The 17974-nt window shown below is 44.1% G+C and overlaps 2 protein-coding genes across 7 annotated transcripts; both read left to right on the plus strand.

Moving 5' to 3' along the window:
* The first annotated feature begins 1854 nt into the window (after positions 1-1854).
* Positions 1855-7258, plus strand: CCNB1IP1 (cyclin B1 interacting protein 1). Of its 6 annotated transcripts, none has more exons than XM_053361423.1 (4): positions 1855-2131; positions 4281-4651; positions 5392-5722; positions 6370-7258. In XM_053361423.1, exons 2-4 carry the CDS (start codon positions 4355-4357, stop codon positions 6561-6563), a joined length of 822 nt encoding a protein of 273 aa, XP_053217398.1. In that variant the 5' UTR covers positions 1855-2131; positions 4281-4354; the 3' UTR covers positions 6564-7258. The 6 variants fall into 6 exon arrangements, with proteins under 6 accessions (XP_053217398.1, XP_053217394.1, XP_053217393.1 ...); XM_053361419.1 differs by lacking the exon at positions 1855-2131 and adding an exon at positions 2221-2343; XM_053361418.1 differs by lacking the exon at positions 1855-2131 and adding an exon at positions 2350-3017.
* A 1193-nt stretch (positions 7259-8451) lies between these two features.
* On the plus strand, positions 8452-16176 carry TTC5 (tetratricopeptide repeat domain 5). The gene is made up of 10 exons (XM_053361417.1): positions 8452-8623; positions 9459-9591; positions 9976-10187; positions 10397-10547; positions 10656-10747; positions 12710-12766; positions 13045-13191; positions 13303-13517; positions 14622-14769; positions 15523-16176. Exons 1-10 carry the CDS (start codon positions 8504-8506, stop codon positions 15640-15642), a joined length of 1395 nt encoding a protein of 464 aa, XP_053217392.1. The 5' UTR covers positions 8452-8503; the 3' UTR covers positions 15643-16176.
* The last annotated feature ends 1798 nt before the right edge of the window (positions 16177-17974 follow it).

A 17974-nucleotide genomic window follows, 5' to 3' on the forward strand; every position in this document is an offset into this window, starting at 1 on the left:
TTCTACAGGTTTGTTGGACACAGGCATGAAAGTGAGAATAGTATTTCTCTGTTTCACCATGGAAAAAAGTGGTACAGAAGATGGATGAATTTGCTGTAACATGTGAAAACAAGATAGTGGCTCCTTACTCTCTTGAGTGTTATATGTGTGACCACCAACAATAAAAAAATTGTCCTAATAATTAAGTTGTAGCTCATTATCGTCCACATTTACTAAGTGGAGTATATGTTGAACAGCTTTTGAAATTGTGTACAATTCATAATTAAGAAATGGTCGAGTTTCAGATTTTTACAAATTCTTTGCTAGAGTATAATTACATCAATATGGTTATGGAAAACAGTGCCACATATCTAAAGATGGGTGAACAAGTGTACATGGAAAATAGCTCCCTCTAGCACATGTTGTATCTTACTCTGAGAAAAAGCTGTTTTCCAAAACCAACATTTGGAGATAAAAACGCCATCTTGATGCCATAAACCTGCTTTGTACACCCTCACCCAAAATACATAGTTGTGAACAGGGTGCTTTCTTTTTTACAAATTCACAAGTCATTGCAACTTTGAAAACAAAAGGACTGTTCCAGTGTTAGTTGTACTCAACCAGATCCATTGAAATTATTAGACCTTAATCAGTTACGTTCCTTAATCTCAGTGGGTTTTCTCTTGAATATAACTTAGTGTAGCCAATGACAAAGTTTTCATCTAAGTTGACACTTTAATTTTAGAGCCTTGTCAAAGCATATGACATCTTTTATAGTTGTGACATCTTTTCAATATTCAAATTAATAAAGTATTAGAGATACAACATATCAAGTGGCTAGTTAAAATAGTCTACCCTTTAGTTGAGACACAAACCTTAAAAGCCATGAGAGGGGAGAGGACGGCTATACAGGTTTGTAGCAGGATAGGATAGGATTCGTCTAAATGGAGTCAGGTTAAATTTTAAGTGTGCTGCTGGAATAATGTTCCTGAGAGAACCAAGGAAACAAGTTGGAATTGCAGCACACAGCGTATTTACCTAGTGTTATTGGGTTGGTGAAAATACGAACATGGCTTGTGCTTGGTGAGCTGAAATGCAGTGTAACTTTTCAGTTTTATTTGGATGGGAGCAATGTCACCTGCATATCTAAAATAAGCCTTTTAAAAACTGAAAGGGTCCATGATTTGTTAAAAGTCCAAACCACAAATATTCCACCGTGAAGAGTTGTCAATTTTTATAAGTTTTCAGCCATTTGGTACTGCAATTAGGAGGCTTCACGCATACTGAAACAGACACAAGAATCCAGTCTTCTGAATATTACCAGCCTTGGGCTAAAGCTATAGCAAAAGGGTACATAGCTTTGCCTTGAATAAAAGCATCAAAATTAGGCTGTGTATATACACAATACCTTTACAGCCCATAACACTTTTTTTGTGACTTGCAAATGGTGATTTTCAGTACAGTACTAGAACTGGGAGGTGCAAAGAGATGTTGTGAATACAGAGTTCACTTTGAAAAGGGCTGATGTGGGGACAGGAAACTTCAAACTTATTTGTTGGATGTAGCTTCTGTTGTGTTACATAAAAATACATACTAGGCTCGGGAACAATTCTGATGGACTTTGAAAACTTGCACTGGTGATTCGTTTTTGTCTGACTAATAAAGTTATTTTACTGTCCATTCCAGACAATGGTTTTTGCACTTGAAGTTGCCTTAAGTGGATTAAGAACTGCATGGGTGCGAGAGAGGCAATGACTTAAAACACTCTTCACTGCCTAGTTATTAGTACTGTATAAAAGCAGAAATGGAGCAACCACACTAAGCTGGGATTCATAGACGTGGGGAGCTTTGCGTGAGGGCTGTGTGTGTGTGCGCGCGCGCAATCCAACCATTTTTTGGTTGTTTGCAGAACTCCGGCTTGCAACTTTTATAATTCACTGACTGGCACGTGAGGGGCATTTTAATTTTTGTGACGGGGACGTGGAGAAGTCCAGCTTAAAAACACAAACACGACAGCTTAACTCGCTTTTCTTTCCGCCAGCGATATGCCCCTGGCGATTCGCATTCCTATCCACTTTCCCCCCCCCTCTCCCGCCCTTCGCCTTCTTTAGCGCCTCAGGGGAAGCGTTGGCAAAAAGAGCTGGAATTAAAAGTAGGTTTGAAGAGCAGCGCGAGCTCCGGCCGTTGGAGACGCGGGGGGTGGGGGACCAATCAAGAGGCGGCGCGTGAGCATCTTTCTTCTTTTCCAACCTCGGCGTTCTACATATTTTCCCGCCTTATCTTCGCTGCCTATTCCCCCTCCCCCATCGCCCATCTTTCTAACTCCCATTTGTAAATAACTGCCTGACAAGCCTGCGCACTCATGTCAGTAAAATACCTCGTTCGAAAGAGTTCAATATATTACGTCACAAAAGCATCAACTTCCTGGCTTTCTTTTAAAACAACAGGGTTTTGTTTGTTTTTGCACCCCGCCCCCCCCGCCAAAAATAGCTACTCGCTGAACTTTTATTGTTTACTCAAGAGTGCCACTTTTTGTTCACACCGTGATAGCTGTGTGGGAGGCTGAAGTACATCTGGTTAATCTTATCTAGTCGATGGGCTTCCCAAAGGCATTTTCTGGTCGGCTGCTGTGAGAAAAAGGATGCTGGACTAGACGGGGCTGCTTGGTCTGATCCAGCAGGATTTTATGCTCCTTGAAGGGAAATTTAAAGTCTGTTAAATTTCTGGGACTTGCCTCCCACTATAAGAAAAAAGAACAATGGGTAGTGTTTTAGTATTGAACTGATGTGTTGCGAATAAAAAGTGGGCTTAATGTGTGTGTGTTTTTAAAGTATATAAATATTATTAAAAAATCCTCTGTGGATGGGCATGGGGTGTGGAGGGTGAAGAGCATCCTTTCCTTCAAAGAATTCTGGGCACTGTTATTTGTTGGAAAGTGCAACTGTAGGGAAAAGCCCAGTGCCTAGAATTTTTCAAGGAGAAGAACAATAGAATTGCAGAATTGGAAGGGACAGTGTGTTTCAAATATGCTTTAAAAGGTGAACTGGATGATTGGTCTCTTGGCTGTTTTGCACTCCTTGGGCTGTATCTACTCAGAGTAGGCCCACTGAAATTAATGGAACTTAGTATGGGTTGTATCCAGTGCTTTCCCCCCTAGAAAATTGGTGCCTGTACTCACCATGAAGTTGTTACTGCGTACCTTTGAGTAACCCAATGAAAAGAAGGCACTGGTTGTATTCAACATTGTTGTTCTACTTGTGCAACAAAACTTCCATCTCCTCAGCAGCCCCCTGTGCACCCTTAAAGCCCGTTTCGGAGGATCTCTGGAGATTTTGGGGGTGCATGAGAGGAAGGGGAAGTCCTATTGCATGAGTGGAACTCGACAGATACAACCCTTGATCCATTAGTTTCACTGAGGTTATTCCAAGTCTGAATAACAGATACAACTCCTTTTGTGATTCCACCCCCCCCCCCCCAAAATTGACAATATATTCCCCTTTTAGAACTCACTGACAGTAAAGAAAGTACTACGGATTGTTTTTTCGTACAGTATGTCAAAGTTGCAACATACTTTACAGTCTTACTGCTTTCATTGTTGTAGCAATCCTGTGAAACAGGACAAAATAAATGTCATGTTACAGATGGGGATCTTACTGAGGCAGAGAAAATGACTTGCCTAGCATCCTCCCTAAAGTCCATGACAGAACTAGTACTATAAAAATGATCTTCTACAACCAAGTCTGGAAGACATGCTTCAGTACCCAGCACATAATTTATGGAATTTGCTATCACATGATTTTTATTTATTGATTTAGATGTGGCAATGGTCACTTGTTTAGATGAGCTTAGAGATTGGACAAATTTATTGACTGTCAAAGGCCATGATAGCTGTGGGCAATATGCCACTGAATTCAGGTAGCTGGGGGTGAGCTACTGCATGGATTCAAAATGCAATAGTAAAGCCTGAGTCAATAAAAAATGTCTTAATGTGGTGCTGAAAAAGGCACCAGACATCTTTTGAGGAGGCTATTCTGTAGCTGAGGTGTCACCACTGAATAGATCCTGTCCTTGGAATCCATCCAACTCACTTCAATTAGGGGATCCAGGAGCAGGGCCTGAGAAGACTACCTTAAGGTTCAGGTAGACATATATTGTAATAGGAGGAGGCAATCTTTTAGGTAATCTGAATTGCAGATCTGCTAAATGAACATATAATGATCTTAAGTCCAGTTCTCCGCCAGGCAGCCATAGCCTATAAGCAATTTGAAAATCCTAGCATTAATACTTATTTCATTTTATAGGTGTGGTATGGTGAGCGCTACCTTTCCATCGCATAAAAAGTACTTGTAAAACTTCTGCACTGGCTCCATCAAACATGTCAGTCTGTGAGGATATGCTTCTTTGCAATTACCGCAAATGCCGAGTCAAACTTTCAGGCTACGCATGGGTCACAGCCTGCTCACATATTTTCTGTGACCAACATGGCAGTGGGGAATTTAGCCGCTCGCCTGCAGTCTGCCCTGCTTGCACCAGTGCTCTTTCTGGTAAACTGGATATTGTTCGAACAGAACTCAGTCCTTCTGAGGAATACAAAGCCATGGTCCTATCTGGACTGCGACCAGAGATTATTCTGGACATCAGTTCCAGGGCTCTGGCTTTCTGGACATACCAGGTAAACACTCCTTGAACAGGTTTCCACCAATGGAATTTTAAGGTTTTGAAAATTTAGCTGTACTCTATCTTTTCACTATCAAGAGGAGATGCAGATTGGGGTGGATTTGTAACAGAAAAACCAGACATAAAATAGTTAAGAAACTACCTTTGGCTAATTAAACAATTTATGGCCTTTTAAACTCTGTGTGTTGGGGGTTATTTCTTTTCTTTTCTTTTGTTGTTTTGCTTTGTTTTATTACTATGTTATGCATGTTTGTGTTGTGTAAACCACCCTGTGATCATTAGATGAAGGGAGGTGTAGACATTAAATTTACTACTGCTACAGTCAAACCTAGGTCCCCGAACGCTTCCGTTTTGGAATGTTTTGGCTCCCGAACGCCTAAAACTCAGAAGTAACTGCTCCGGTTTTTGGAAGCCGAACGTGTTACGTGACTTCCATTTTGAGTTTTCTTATTTTATTGAGGCTTCCGCTTCAGTTTTCAGTTGTCTAACATTTCAGAAGTTGAACTGTCTTCCAAAATGGATTACGTTTGACAACTGAGATTTGACTGTACTACTACTCCAGCCTCCAATCTGCTCAACTTCTGCTAGAGATTTCAGCTGAAAGAGAAAGGAAGAAAAATAATGAGGAAGAATAAAAGAATCAAGGGAGGGGGGAATACATCGAGCACATATTGCTCAGCCCTGACATCACAGTGGCTCTTATGCTCCTGCTTACTCTATCTTCTATCCTTGCAGGTTCATCAGGAGCGCTTATACCAAGAATATACCTACAGCAAGGCAGAGGGCCACCTGAAGCAGATGGAGAAAGTCTACACCCAGCAACTCCAGAGCAAAGATGTGGAGCTGACTTCCATGAAGAGTGAGGTCTCCTCCCTAAAGAAAGTACTGGAAGAATACAAAAAGAAATTCACTGAGCTCTCAGAGAAACTCATGGAGCGCAATCGGCAGTACCAGAAACTGCAGGGCCTCTATGACAGCCTACGCTTGCGCAACATTGCTGTGGCCAACCAGGAGGCAGGCCAAGAGCCTCCTATGGTGCCCCAGCCTGTATTTGGTTTCTCTTTGGGTAAGGACAGGGGCCTTTCAGTTGGGTAGTTAAACTTGTACTAGCATACTCAGTGCAATTACCTTTTTTTCCACAAAGAGCAATATGAGAGAAACATAGGCATGATGGGGAAATCCTATGTATATTAGAAAAGTATAGTTTTGCCCCCAGACACATGGAGCCGCTTAGAGTGGCTGGGGCAACCCAGTCAGATGGGCAGCATATAAATAATAAATTATGATGACAATGGTGATGATGTTACCAACTCATTTCTTCTGTCTCTCCTAGCAAAGCAAATGGAACTTTGCCCAATTTTTGTGGTTAATTCTCTTGAGTGCCACACCTCACTGAATATGCCCTAATCATTTCCTTATCTACACTATACATTTAAAGCAGGATCTTGCCACTTTAAACTGCCATAGCCTCCTGCCTCAATTTCTGGGAATGGTAGTTTGTAAGGAGTCAAAAGGAGATTCCTAAATTTCCCTCACAGAGCTACAATTCCCAGAGAGGCTTAACAAACAATCCATCAGTCTACTCTACTCTACTCTAGTAAAACTGTAGGCATATATTGAGTATTCTCTGTGTTAACATACTACTGTGGCTAATATTGGCTTACTTATAGATTAAATCCCCCTAATACAATATCTCTTGTTCACATGTTCTAGGTAATGCTGCCAGGTTCTCTGAGAATGCAACACCTATCCAGGGCTGGCGTGGTGATGGGGACTTCCATTTCAAACCCTTCTTTGCTGCCTCTCCACCACTGGGCCAGTCTGGCAACAGCTTCTTTACCTCTCCTGGCAATGGTTTGGAACAGCAAGCAGGAGGCAACAAGGCATATAAAATTAAGAGAATATAAATTGTAACTTATGTTGACAAGTTTAGGCCTTTTTGAATATCCAGGTTAAGCATGAAATGCTTGTTGGACTGAAATGCTCGTTGAAGACTTGAGGCTTTTAAAAGAACCCACAGGCCAGATCTCAGTGAAGTCTAATGTGCGTTAAATTTCCTGAAATCTCAGAAGTAGCAAATTTTAAAGGAAGAGAGCCTGCAGTGAGGACTAAAGGAGTAAATGCTCCAGTTAAAACCAATTCCTTTCTAAGCTTCTTTCTTTCTCTCAGCAGAGTGTTCCAGTTGTTGCTAATGGTTACTATAGCCACCCGCACCTCTAGATATTGTTGCATATATGCTGTCATTGTTCCATTACTCAGCAAGATTAATTCCTGCCCTGCAACATACGATTATGACTCCGGCTCTCACACAAATTATGATTCCTTAAAGTGAAATGTGAAAGCTTGCTTCACCATGTCATTTTTTTCTGGCACCAAGGCTGCAATCTTACATATACTTACCTGGTAATAAGGTCTATTGAACTCTGTGGTGTCTGGGTACAGATGTACAGGATTACAGCCTAATTGTTTAATTACTATATTGTTGCAACTAATGTGTTATGTGATCTTTCCTCCCGATTATTGCTTTGAACTGCCACATTTGTGTTGTAATGTAATGGTACTTTTTTCTCCAATTACGTGCATAAACATGTTTGCAAGCCTGTGTTTAATTTGTTCACTGCTTATTGAAACAGGTGGGGTTGAGGTTTTTTGTGGGGTGGGGAGGAAAAATCTAATATGCCTGTTGTGTTTGCCTCTGATTAGTGTGCACACACTTTTTGTTGGTACACACCACTATGAGCAGTTTTTGCTGTTAGAACTTAGGGTTGTAGCCAATGCTAGTCCTACTTAGAGTAGAATAGACATGACTAACAGGTTCATTAATTCAAATGGATGTACTCTGAGTAGGACTAGCATTGGCTACAACCTAAGTTCTAATAGCTTTTTAAAGTTAGTCATTTTAAAACATGCTTCCTCAACCTCGGCCCTCCAGATGTTTTGAAACTACAATTTCCATCATCCCTGACTACTGGTCCTGCCTAGCTAGGGATCAAGGGAGTTGTAGGTCAAAAACATCTGGAGGGCCGAGGTTAAGGAAGCCTGTTTTAAAATTTTAGGCATTTACTAGACTTCAGTTGAGTTTGTATTGCTCTGCAAATCAGATAATTGGATCCTTCCAGCCCCTTTGATTCTATGCATTTTGCCTGCATTAATCACCATTTGATTTTGTATTCACACTTCTGATGTCACCCTCACCATATATAGAATGGAGTGATTAAGATGCATAATGGGTAACTAGTCTGTATTACCATAATTACAAACATCCATTTCTTGGGAAAGAAAGCAGAGGAGGAATACAAAATAAAAATAAAATTTCACTGAGCACCCAGACACAACCTGTTTCATGATTTTTGCACAAAACCATTGAAGTTAATGGGTTTAAGCATGCTTACCTATGCAAAGGATTGGATTCTGTCTTGCTAGTGAAAACATTTTAATATGAAATGTAAATACAGTATGTAATTTCATGGCATTTGTATCGCAGAAACCTGTAAGCAATTCACATAAGATACAGCTGAAAATACACAAGGAAAAATATGACAAGCTTCCTTTTGAATAGCTGCAGCTTCGTCTTTCAGAAACAGTGTCTCAGAGCACGTACAGAATATTTTCCATTGGGCAGGGAACAAGCTGTTTTTATTTTATTTTAACGAATATAAGGAACGGCTGTTATCTTTCAAAACACCATCGCTATGAAACAGCATAAGAAAAGAAGGTACATACATCTCTGTCACGCAAGTGTAATGCAAAACATTTATTTAAACACGGCCAGGATGATTCTACTGCTTCCAGGAAGAATGGTCGATTCCTCTCTTTGTGGCTTGCAGTTTGGCCTCCAGTCCTTTAGATGTCTCTGCAGGAGCCTCCGTGGTTGCAAGCAAAGAGAATAACAGGAAACGGAGGAGAGTCTCGAGCGATCATGGCTGAGGAAGAAGAAGAAAACCCCCAAGCTCGGCAAGGTTTGCAGGTAGGGCGAGCAAAACATCTCGCCGTGTCATAAGCCTACCGTTTTTCCTTCTTCCTCTGACCTCTGCTAAAGTCAATATATTATCCGAACAGTTTCCTCGCCCCCCCACCCGAGTTGGCAAAACATGGAAGCAGCAGCCAGGAGTTCCATCCTGCTCCGTGCAGGTGTTTTAACTGTGTCAGGATCCACCCGGATCTCATTTTACTGGGAATATGCTGCCGAATATGCTTCTCCAGCAGGACCCCCCCCCCATTACAATACTTCAAGCGATGAGGGAGGAGATGTAGCTAGAGGGGGAGTGGAGGAATGTGGATGTGGAAACCGTGCAGAGAAGGGGGTGCAACCTGCCCCTTCTTTTGACTGCATAGGATTCTGCCCGTTCTTCTTTGTACTTCGGTTTTGCTCGCCCCTCAAGCCACTGAGGACCAGGACTCGTAGCACGTTGGCGGGGGGGGGGGCATCTAGTCCAGTTCCCTGAGGGTCATTTATTTCAACCCCCTTTCTTATCACTTTCAGAGCTTAGTTATTGAAATCAAGGGTGTGGAGTGCTCAGCCATGTCTTTAAAAGTTGGGGGGTTTTTTTGGCTCGTGCCTGAGCAACTCTAGACTGCTGGAACCTGGAAACGAACGATATTGAATGGAAAACTAAAGACACCTCAGTTTGCACAAATTTCCCATACATGCTTCCTTTGGCATCCGTTAACCACCATCAAATGTCAAGGTAGTGATAGACAAGTGTGTGTTTAGCTTCTGTTTTCAGTGCATGCTGTATATTGGCAAGACGTTGTTGCTCTGGTTTGATGGTAATGTTCCTTGTTTGGCGATTTCCTGATAGGAACTGGTTGACCAGCTATATCATTTCCGTGACCATTATTTTGAGAGCCACAAGGTGGAAGATGCTGGGAAAAAGCAGCAGGATGTACAGGAAGAAATGGAGAAGACTCTTCAGAAAATGGAAGCATTAGAAGGTAAATCTCAACAGAACCAGCATTCTCCTTTCTCCAACTTGTATACCATTCCTCCTCCTCCTTCCTCATATGCTGTGAGGCTCTGCAGGTGTCATTTTTATTGTGCATTCCTGATTATTTGTGCTCCTGGTGATATTAGAGTGGTTATGTATGATCCTGTTTAGGGAAGCTTTTAATGTTTGATGTCTTACCGTGTTTTTAATATTCTACTGTGAGCCGTCCAGAATGGCTGGGGAAACCCAGCCAGATGGGCGGGGTACAAATAATAAAATTATTATTATTATTTCTTTTGGATGACCTCGGTGACTGAATTTCTAGCACAGTGTGGATTTCATGGACTTGCAGTTCACTTACGGCATCTCTCTTTCTCCCATCCTCTGCTAGGCCTGTCTAAGGGTCGAGCTCACACACTGATGCTGAAGGGGAAAGCCTTGAATGTGTCCCCAGATTATAATGCCCAGGCTGAAGAGCTGCTCTCCAAAGCTGTCAAGCTGGACCCAGAACTGGTAGAAGCCTGGAATCAGTTAGGGGAAGTTTACTGGAAAAAGGGTGATGTCTCTGCTGCCCACACCTGCTTCTCTGGAGCGCTTAGCCATGTAAGTCCCCCCTCAGTCCTCCCTTGGGCAGGCGGTGATTCTAGTTTGGAGAACTCCTTGGCACTTCAAGCCAGGACTATTCAGCCAAAGGACATACCTCAAGGAATATTTTGGGGAAGTGAGAGTCATAGTTTGCATTTCACTAGGTAGGATTTGAATTCTTGCTAATTGCAGAAGCCTTGTCTTTCTCCTGCCCTTTTTATCTTCAGTGCAAGAACAAGGCCTCCCTGCAGAATCTCTCTATGGTGCTGAGGCAGCTGCGCACGAACTCCGCTGATGAGCATGCACACAACGTGATGGACAGCGTGCGGCAGGCCAAGCTGGCGGTGCAGATGGATGTGCGCGATGGCCGCTCCTGGTGTGAGTCTGTCATGCGCCCCTTTTCAGGTGGTCCTGAGGTGGGATGGGATAGAGCAAGGAAGAGAACCGGCTGTGCAACTTGCTAATTATGCTCTCTGTATTCCACAGATGTTCTGGGCAATGCCTACCTCTCCTTGTTCTTCAATTCAGGGCAGAACCCCAAGATCTCCCAGCAGGCGCTGAGTGCCTATGCCCAAGCAGTAGGTGCTGGAGGGGACTCTAGAGGAAGCCTGTGGTATGGTGGGGAGGAGGGGGCTGGGGGCCCAGGCTAAGCCTCTTCTGAAGATTCTACATTGCCAGGAGCTGAGGTGGAAATGGCTAGTTCTAGGTGGCAGATTAGAGGGCTAGTAATGGATGCAGGGAGACCCAGTTTCAAATCCTTTCTTGCCTGCAAAGCTTACTGGGTTACCTGAGCAAGTTGCATTCTAAAGGGGTGGAACAGGTTAAGTCACTTCTGACTGCATGCAGGGAGATCACATTTTCTAATGTTCTTCTAAGTAAAACCACACAAATAAAATAAATAGCAAACTCTCTCTCCAAGTGAGAAACTTGCACAGCTGGAGCTATAATCTTGGCTGTAATCCTTTCTTGGAATGCTAGTTATGTAACTGTTTTATTTTATTTATTAGATTGATACCCACTTTTCTTCCCAGAAGCTCAAGGCAGTATGCACGGTTCTCTTTCCCACCCCCACCCAACTTCCCATTTTATCCTCACAACAGTCACGCGAAGTAGGTTAGATAGTTTCTGGTCCAAAGTCACCCAGAGAACTTAATGGCTGAGTGGGGATATGAACCTTGGTCTCCTCCGTCCTAGTGCAACAATCTAACCACTACAGCATACTGTCTGTCTACACAGGCAAGGATACTGAAAGGGCACCTCCTGTCTGCAGGTTGAGGTGGCATTTCGGGATTCTGCCACTTCCTTTTGCTGCATATACACGCCTAACCTCAATCTAGTCTACCAAACCAACTTGCTGTAAGGCAAAAATGAGATACACATGTTGTTTTTAAAGGTCCCTTCTGTTTCAGAAATTGCTTTGATATTTCTAATGTAAAACAATTAATGCATTTTGCAAAATAAAATAGAGATGTTGCAGTCTTCACTAGCATACGTTTGCCATGCTCCTGGGAAGTTCTCATACCCAGGCTGATGAGGATATTCACCTCCTGTTATTTTTTAGCATCTGACAAAAGAGGTTGTTTGGAGATAAGAGCCCAAAGGCTGGGTCATACCAAAGGCCTATTGAGTTCAGCATTTTGTTCTCATTGTGGCCAGTTATGCCCATGGAAAGCTCACAAGCAGGGCATGAGTGCAATTGTGCTCGTGATCCCTAGCAGCTGATATTCTGACATCAGCATCTGAATCTTAATATGTAACCATCATGACTAGTACCCCCTGAGATCTGTATTCTCCGTGAATTCTTCTAATCCTGTTTTAAAGCTAAATTGGTGCCCACCACTCCATATTATAATAGTGAGTATCAAAGTTTAACTATGCAGTCTGTGAAGAAGTTCTTTTGTCTGTACTGAATCTGACAATATTCCTCACCACTGGGTGACCCTGGGTTCTAGTACTGTGTATGTGTGAGAGAGAAACCTCTATCTACATTCAGATCACGGTGCATAATTTTGTGCTCCTCTGCTTTGAATAGAATAGAGGCAGACAGTAGTTGGTGTAGAAGTATGCCTGGTTTTCTAAATCGTGACTTTGTGGCATATCTGTACAGTGGTTCTTGCTCAGCTCAGCTGCTGTCCCCAGCTGGACCCACCAATATAGTGGAAAAGTACAAGAGATCAAAATGAAGGCTAAAGTTGCCCAATAGGGATAGTTAGAGGCAGCCTAGAAAAAATGTTTGGTACCCATGCAATAACTTTCCAGAGTGATCCTGTGAGCATATAAATGCCTGGAACAACACATAATGGGATTGGTTACTTATGTAACTGTTCTGTGGATTTTGTGAGCTGGACCGATGAAGGGGAAAGAAAATGAGGTAGCTAAAGGTGTGCTTTAGATGGTGGGTGGATGGGGATTTTGGGCTGCAGCTGGTAAAAGCAAAATGACTGTGGTGGAAAGTGCTTGGGGAGCAGGAGGAGTGTGTCCTCACAGAGGAAAAAGTGATGGTGGATGCTCATGCCTTTCTCTTGGTCTTCTTTCTGTAGGAGAAGGTGGACCCCACAGCATCTTGTAATCCAGATCTACATCTTAATCGAGCCACGGTGAGGGTCATGGGGCAAGATAGGTTTGGCTGGCTTGTGCTTGACCTATCGCGGAGAACTCTGAAAAGTGTGGGACGGGTTAGAGGGTGGGTGGCTGGCAATTCCAAGTGAAATACATCTTAAGGCAACCATCTAAGCAGTCATCAAGGGGCCGATTTTCAATCTCTGCCCTTGTTCTGACTTAGTTGACCTGTGCCTGCAGTTTCCTATTTCTATAGTAGTGTAAGTTCCACGTGACCCTAGCTTATCACCTTCTACTCTGTTGTTTTTGGGGGCAGCTATATAAGTATGAAGAAAACTACATGGAAGCTCTGGAGGGCTTTGCACAGGCAGCAGCCCTTGATCCAGCTTGTCCTGAACCACGCCAACGGGAGCAGCAACTCGTAGATTTCCTGGAGCGGCTAACCAGCCTCCTTGAAAACAAGGTATTATTAACGGCAACAAGACTTGGTGTCCTCTCACTGCCCGACCCATGCAAATGTAGCATCGTCCAACCATGCAAAGGTGACTCACCGTGCTGCTTTTCTCCCTTGCAGGGAAAAGTGAAAGGCAAGAAGCTGCAGAGCATGCTGGGAAGCCTGCGTACCTCCCAGCTGGGCCCGTGTGGGGATGGGCGCTACCAAGGGCCCTCGGGTCAGAAGGTGCAACTGGAACAGCGCCCCCTGGGCACCTTGAGGCCTGGCGTTAACTCTGGTGTTGTGGTGCTGGGGAAGGTGCTGTTCAGTCTGACCACAGAGGAAAAAGTGCCCTTGTGAGTTTCTGCCACATCCTGCCTTGGAATCTTTTCATATGTCTCATCATGTCTACCTAGAGATGTGAAATCCCAGAAAAAATGGGATTCCCCCCCGCCCCGGACTATATCCACTTTTCCTTCCTGCTTAGCTTTATCCCACTCTCTTCATAGTTTGTTAGGGCTTATATTCTTCCCTAGGATGAAGGCTTGGGATAGGTTTCAATAATTATTAAAAAGTAGCAAAAAGCTGTAGAAACTTATCCCACAAACGCACATCATTAATCCATATGGAGGCCACCAGGCACTTGCTTAAACAGAAGTACAGTGGAACCTCGGGTTACAGATGCTTCAGGTTACAGACTCCACTAACCCAGAAATAGTACCTCTGGTTAAAAACTTTGCTTCAGGATGAGAACAGAAATCGCACGGCGGCAGCGGGAGGCCACATTAGCTAAAGTACCTCAGGTTAAGTAAGAACGGTTTCAGGTTAAGAACGGACCTCTGGAACGAATTAAGTTCTTAACCCAAGGTACCACTGTAAATACCTTAATCTTGATTCTGAAATGTGTTCAGCTTGATGTGTTGGTGGTTCTCTAGAGCAGGGGTCGAAAACCTTTTGGCTCTATGAACCAGATCCTTATCAGGATTGGCCTTGCTGGCCAAATTGACTCACCACCTGCCAAATCAGCTGACATCACAATGATGCCCAGTCAACACAGGATTTAACCCTGACCTCTCGCCCATCAGCTGACATCACAACTGATGTTGGCTTATGAGCGGTAGCCATGTTTTGGGGAAAACGACTACACAAGCTGAGATTGGCCCACTGGCTGGAGGTTGTCCATCCTTGCTGTAGAGGAAGGCAGTTCTAATAAGGAAAAACTACCTTTGATTGGGATAACAGGGAACTCTCTGTTGAACTTAGGGACTATGATTCCTACAAGATGCTTAGTCTGTCCTTGAGCTTTATCAACCATGACCAGCTCCTTGGGCTCTGCTGTGTGGGCAGATATCCATCTTGCTCATCTCTTGATCTTTCTACTTGCCTGTCTACCCATCCAGCAACCTGACTAATGCTTCTTTTTAAACATATTTTGTTCTTTCCTCTCTTTACTCAAACAGCACTTTTGGCCTGACTGACTCCACTGAGGGCCCCTGTTTTGCTGTCACTGTGTACAACATGGCGCAAAGCTGGGGGGTTTTGATTGGGGACTCGGTGGCCATCCCTGAGCCTCACCTTCGGCATCATCACATCCAGCACCAAGGCAAGGTGAGTTCCGTCTGTGCTCTTTCTTTGGCCCTTTCAAATTCTATTACATACCTGTTTCCATGTTGCTCGTGATGCAACCAGAGCCTCCAAAGAGGTAGTTGGAAGAGACAGCACAGAATTACTTGAATGCACAAGTGATGGAAACAGTTGAAAGCAGAGGCAACAATTCAAGGCTTACTGGCGTCATCTTGTCTGTCTCGGCACCCCCTTGTTCTTATGTATTTTCCCCCACCCATTCCCAGATCAGTCGTTCTGGGAGAAAGATTCCAAGTGGAGAGGAAGCCTCTATGTCTTTTTTAAAATGGCACTTTTAAAACTTCGTTTCAGTTGGAAGTTATGTAAATCTGGGTGTGGGTGTGTTTTCAGATAACCTGCTTATTTGAGCATTTGTCCTGATTTTCCTGTAGAGGAGATTAGACAGTGCCAGCTATTTAATGCGTAGTTCATTTTGATTTGTTTGCAGGAAAGCTAGACATTACACCTAAGCAAGTGTTAACACTGTCCCAGTGCATTTTCCTGTCACTTTCCTTATTGCAAAATGTCAGGTCTTTTGGAGACATTGGTTTTGTTGTGCAAGGTTCTCTCCATCAGCTGTGATTACGCTGCCTGAATTTGCCAATATGTAAGCAAATCTTGCCTGAAAATAGTCCCTGTAGTCCCTGTTACAGTCAGCAAGGTTTGGAGGGAGGGAGGCCTTACTTAGATTGAATCCTTCCTCCGCACCCTAACCTTTTCTCCATTCCTCTCTTTCAGAGTTTTACTTTTTCTAGCATCCGGGTGGAGACGCCTCTCCTGCTAGTGGTGAACGGCAAAGTGCAAGGATCCCAGAGCCAGGCTGCAGCCACCATTGCATATCAGGCACAAAGTGAATGAAGTGAGGGGGCAGGAGGAGGTGACGGCAAGTGGGGGGACTGCTCTCCTGCCTGGTGGTGCTTGGCCTTCAGGCAGAACCTGCTACCTCTCAGAGGATCTAGAAAATCAAAGGCCTGGGGCAGGGTTAGCCAAGGCGGTGCCATCCAGCTGTTGCTGAACGACAGCTCCCAGCATTTCTCCCCCTTGGCTATGATAGCCGGGGCTGATGGGAGTTGTTGTCCAACAACATCTGGAGGACACTACCTTGGCTATCTAGGGCCCAGCAAGGTTGGACTTGTTTTTATCATACATTCAAAGACACTAGATTGAAGGAGTGAGAGACAAGAGAGGGAACTGCAGGACTCCAGGGTTAAGCCCTAGTTTTGCTCCCTCTCAGTTCTACTTCCCTATGCATCAGCCTAGCCTCGATCCTCTGCAGTAATAAGAGTTAGCCTTCATGAGTCAGTCTGAAAAATCAGTGGGGCTGCTCAACTCACTCCCATGTCTTTCCCTAGGCTCCTCCCACTTTTCCAACAGCAGGCCTGCCCCATCTCTACTGTTTCTCACCTTAACTTCCATTTCTCTTGAGTTTGGGCATTTGAGCTCGTTTGGCTCTTCTGTCTTTTGTAGATCCCAGTTGGCTGAGCACTAGCCCCCATTGTCTTTTATTGTGTGTGTATATATATATATACAGGAGATAATAACATCCGTATTTATTTGGCAACATTTTGAGTTCAACTTTGTAATTTTTATACATATTCTGCTCTCTCTGTTCCCTACTTTAACCAATAAAAACCTGCATTCTTTGCTTCTTTGGGCAATGCCTTGTGTTTGGTTCCTATAAGAAAGATAAAAAAGAAGATTTCGATAGCAAGGCTGAAAGCAGGGTAAAGCACATAATCCAGTTTTATCCTCATAGCAGCCCTGCATGGTGGTTGTTAATTTCTTTTTTGAATTCCACCCACCTGACTAGGTTGACCCAGCCATTCTGGGTGGCTTCCAACAGAATATACAAAAACAACAGAACATCACACATTAAAAGTGTTTCAGTATAGGACTGCCTTCAGATTTACTGTATTTTTTGCTCTGTAAGACTCACTTTTTCCCTCCTAAAAAGTAAGGGGAAATGTGTGTGCATCTTATGGAGCGAATGCAGGCTGCGCAGCTATCCCAGAAGCCAGAACAGCAAGAGGGATTGCTGCTTTCACTGCGCAGCGATCCCTCTTGCTGTTCGGGCTTCTGAGATTCAGAATATATATTTTTTTGTTTTCCTCCTCCAAAAACTAGGTGCGTCTTGTGGTCTGGTGCGTCTTATAGAGCGAAAAATACGGTAATTTAACAGAAGGTTGTATACTTGTTTATCTTCTTGACATCTGCTGGGAGGGCATTCCACAGGGTGGGCACCACTACCAAGAAGGCCCTCTGCCTGTTTCCATGTAGCTTCACTTCTCACAATGAGAGAACTGCAAGAAGGACCCCAGAGCTAGACCTCAGTCTCTGGGCTGGATGATGGGGGTGGAGAAGTTTCTTCAGGTTCACAGTCTAGGGTACACTGAAAGAGACCACGGCTGAGCAGTGGCGACCTGCCTCATGGGAGTATGGCCAGCTTTCCTTGCTATAGAAGAAGGGTGGGTAATAATAATATAATAATAATAATTTATTATTTATACCCCGCCCATCTGGCTGAGTTTCCCCAGCCACTCTGGGCGGCTCCCAATCAGTGTTAAAAACAGTACAGCGTTACATATTAAAAACTTCCCTGAACAGGGCTGCCTTAAGATGTCTTCTGAATGTCAGGTAATTATTTATCTCTTTGACATCTGATGGGAGGGCGTTCCACAGGGCGGGCGCCACTACCGAGAAGGCCCTCTGTCTGGTTCCCTGTAGCCTCACTTCTCGCAATGAGGGAACCGCCAGAAGGCCCTCGGCGCTGGATCTCAGTGTCCGGGCTGAACGATGGGGGTGGAGACGCTCCTTCAGGTATACAGGACCGAGGCCGTTTAGGGCTTTAAAGGTCAGCACCAACACTTTGAATCGTGCTCGGAAACGTACTGGGAGCCAATGCAGATCTCTCAGAACCGGTGTTATGTGGTCCCGGCGGCCACTCCCAGTCACCAGTCTAGCTGCCGCATTCTGGATTAATTGCAGTTTCCGGGTCACCTTCAAAGGTAGCCCCACGTAGAGCGCGTTGCAGTAGTCCAAGCATGAGATAACTAGAGCATGCACCACTCTGGCGAGACAGTTCGCGGGCAGGTAGGGTCTTAGCCTGCGTACCAGGTGGAGTTGGTAGACAGCTGCCCTGGACACAGAGTTAACCTGCGCCTCCATGGACAGCTGTGAGTCCAAAATGACT

Source organism: Podarcis raffonei, chromosome 13, assembly GCF_027172205.1.
Source record: "Podarcis raffonei isolate rPodRaf1 chromosome 13, rPodRaf1.pri, whole genome shotgun sequence".
Taxonomy (NCBI): Eukaryota; Metazoa; Chordata; class Lepidosauria; order Squamata; family Lacertidae; genus Podarcis; species Podarcis raffonei.

Excerpts from the sequence above, each read along its gene's own strand:
- CCNB1IP1 (XM_053361423.1), top strand. The coding sequence starts at position 4,355 with ATGTCAGTCTGTGAGGATATGCTTCTTTGCAATTACCGCAAATGCCGA. Across the intron at positions 4,652-5,391 it reads TGGCTTTCTGGACATACCAG|GTTCATCAGGAGCGCTTATA; the intron begins GTAAACACTCCT and ends CTATCCTTGCAG. Across the intron at positions 5,723-6,369 it reads TGTATTTGGTTTCTCTTTGG|GTAATGCTGCCAGGTTCTCT; the intron begins GTAAGGACAGGG and ends CACATGTTCTAG.
- TTC5 (XM_053361417.1), top strand. The coding sequence starts at position 8,504 with ATGTCTCTGCAGGAGCCTCCGTGGTTGCAAGCAAAGAGAATAACAGGA. Across the intron at positions 12,767-13,044 it reads TACATCTTAATCGAGCCACG|CTATATAAGTATGAAGAAAA; the intron begins GTGAGGGTCATG and ends TTTTGGGGGCAG. Across the intron at positions 13,518-14,621 it reads ACAGAGGAAAAAGTGCCCTT|CACTTTTGGCCTGACTGACT; the intron begins GTGAGTTTCTGC and ends TTACTCAAACAG.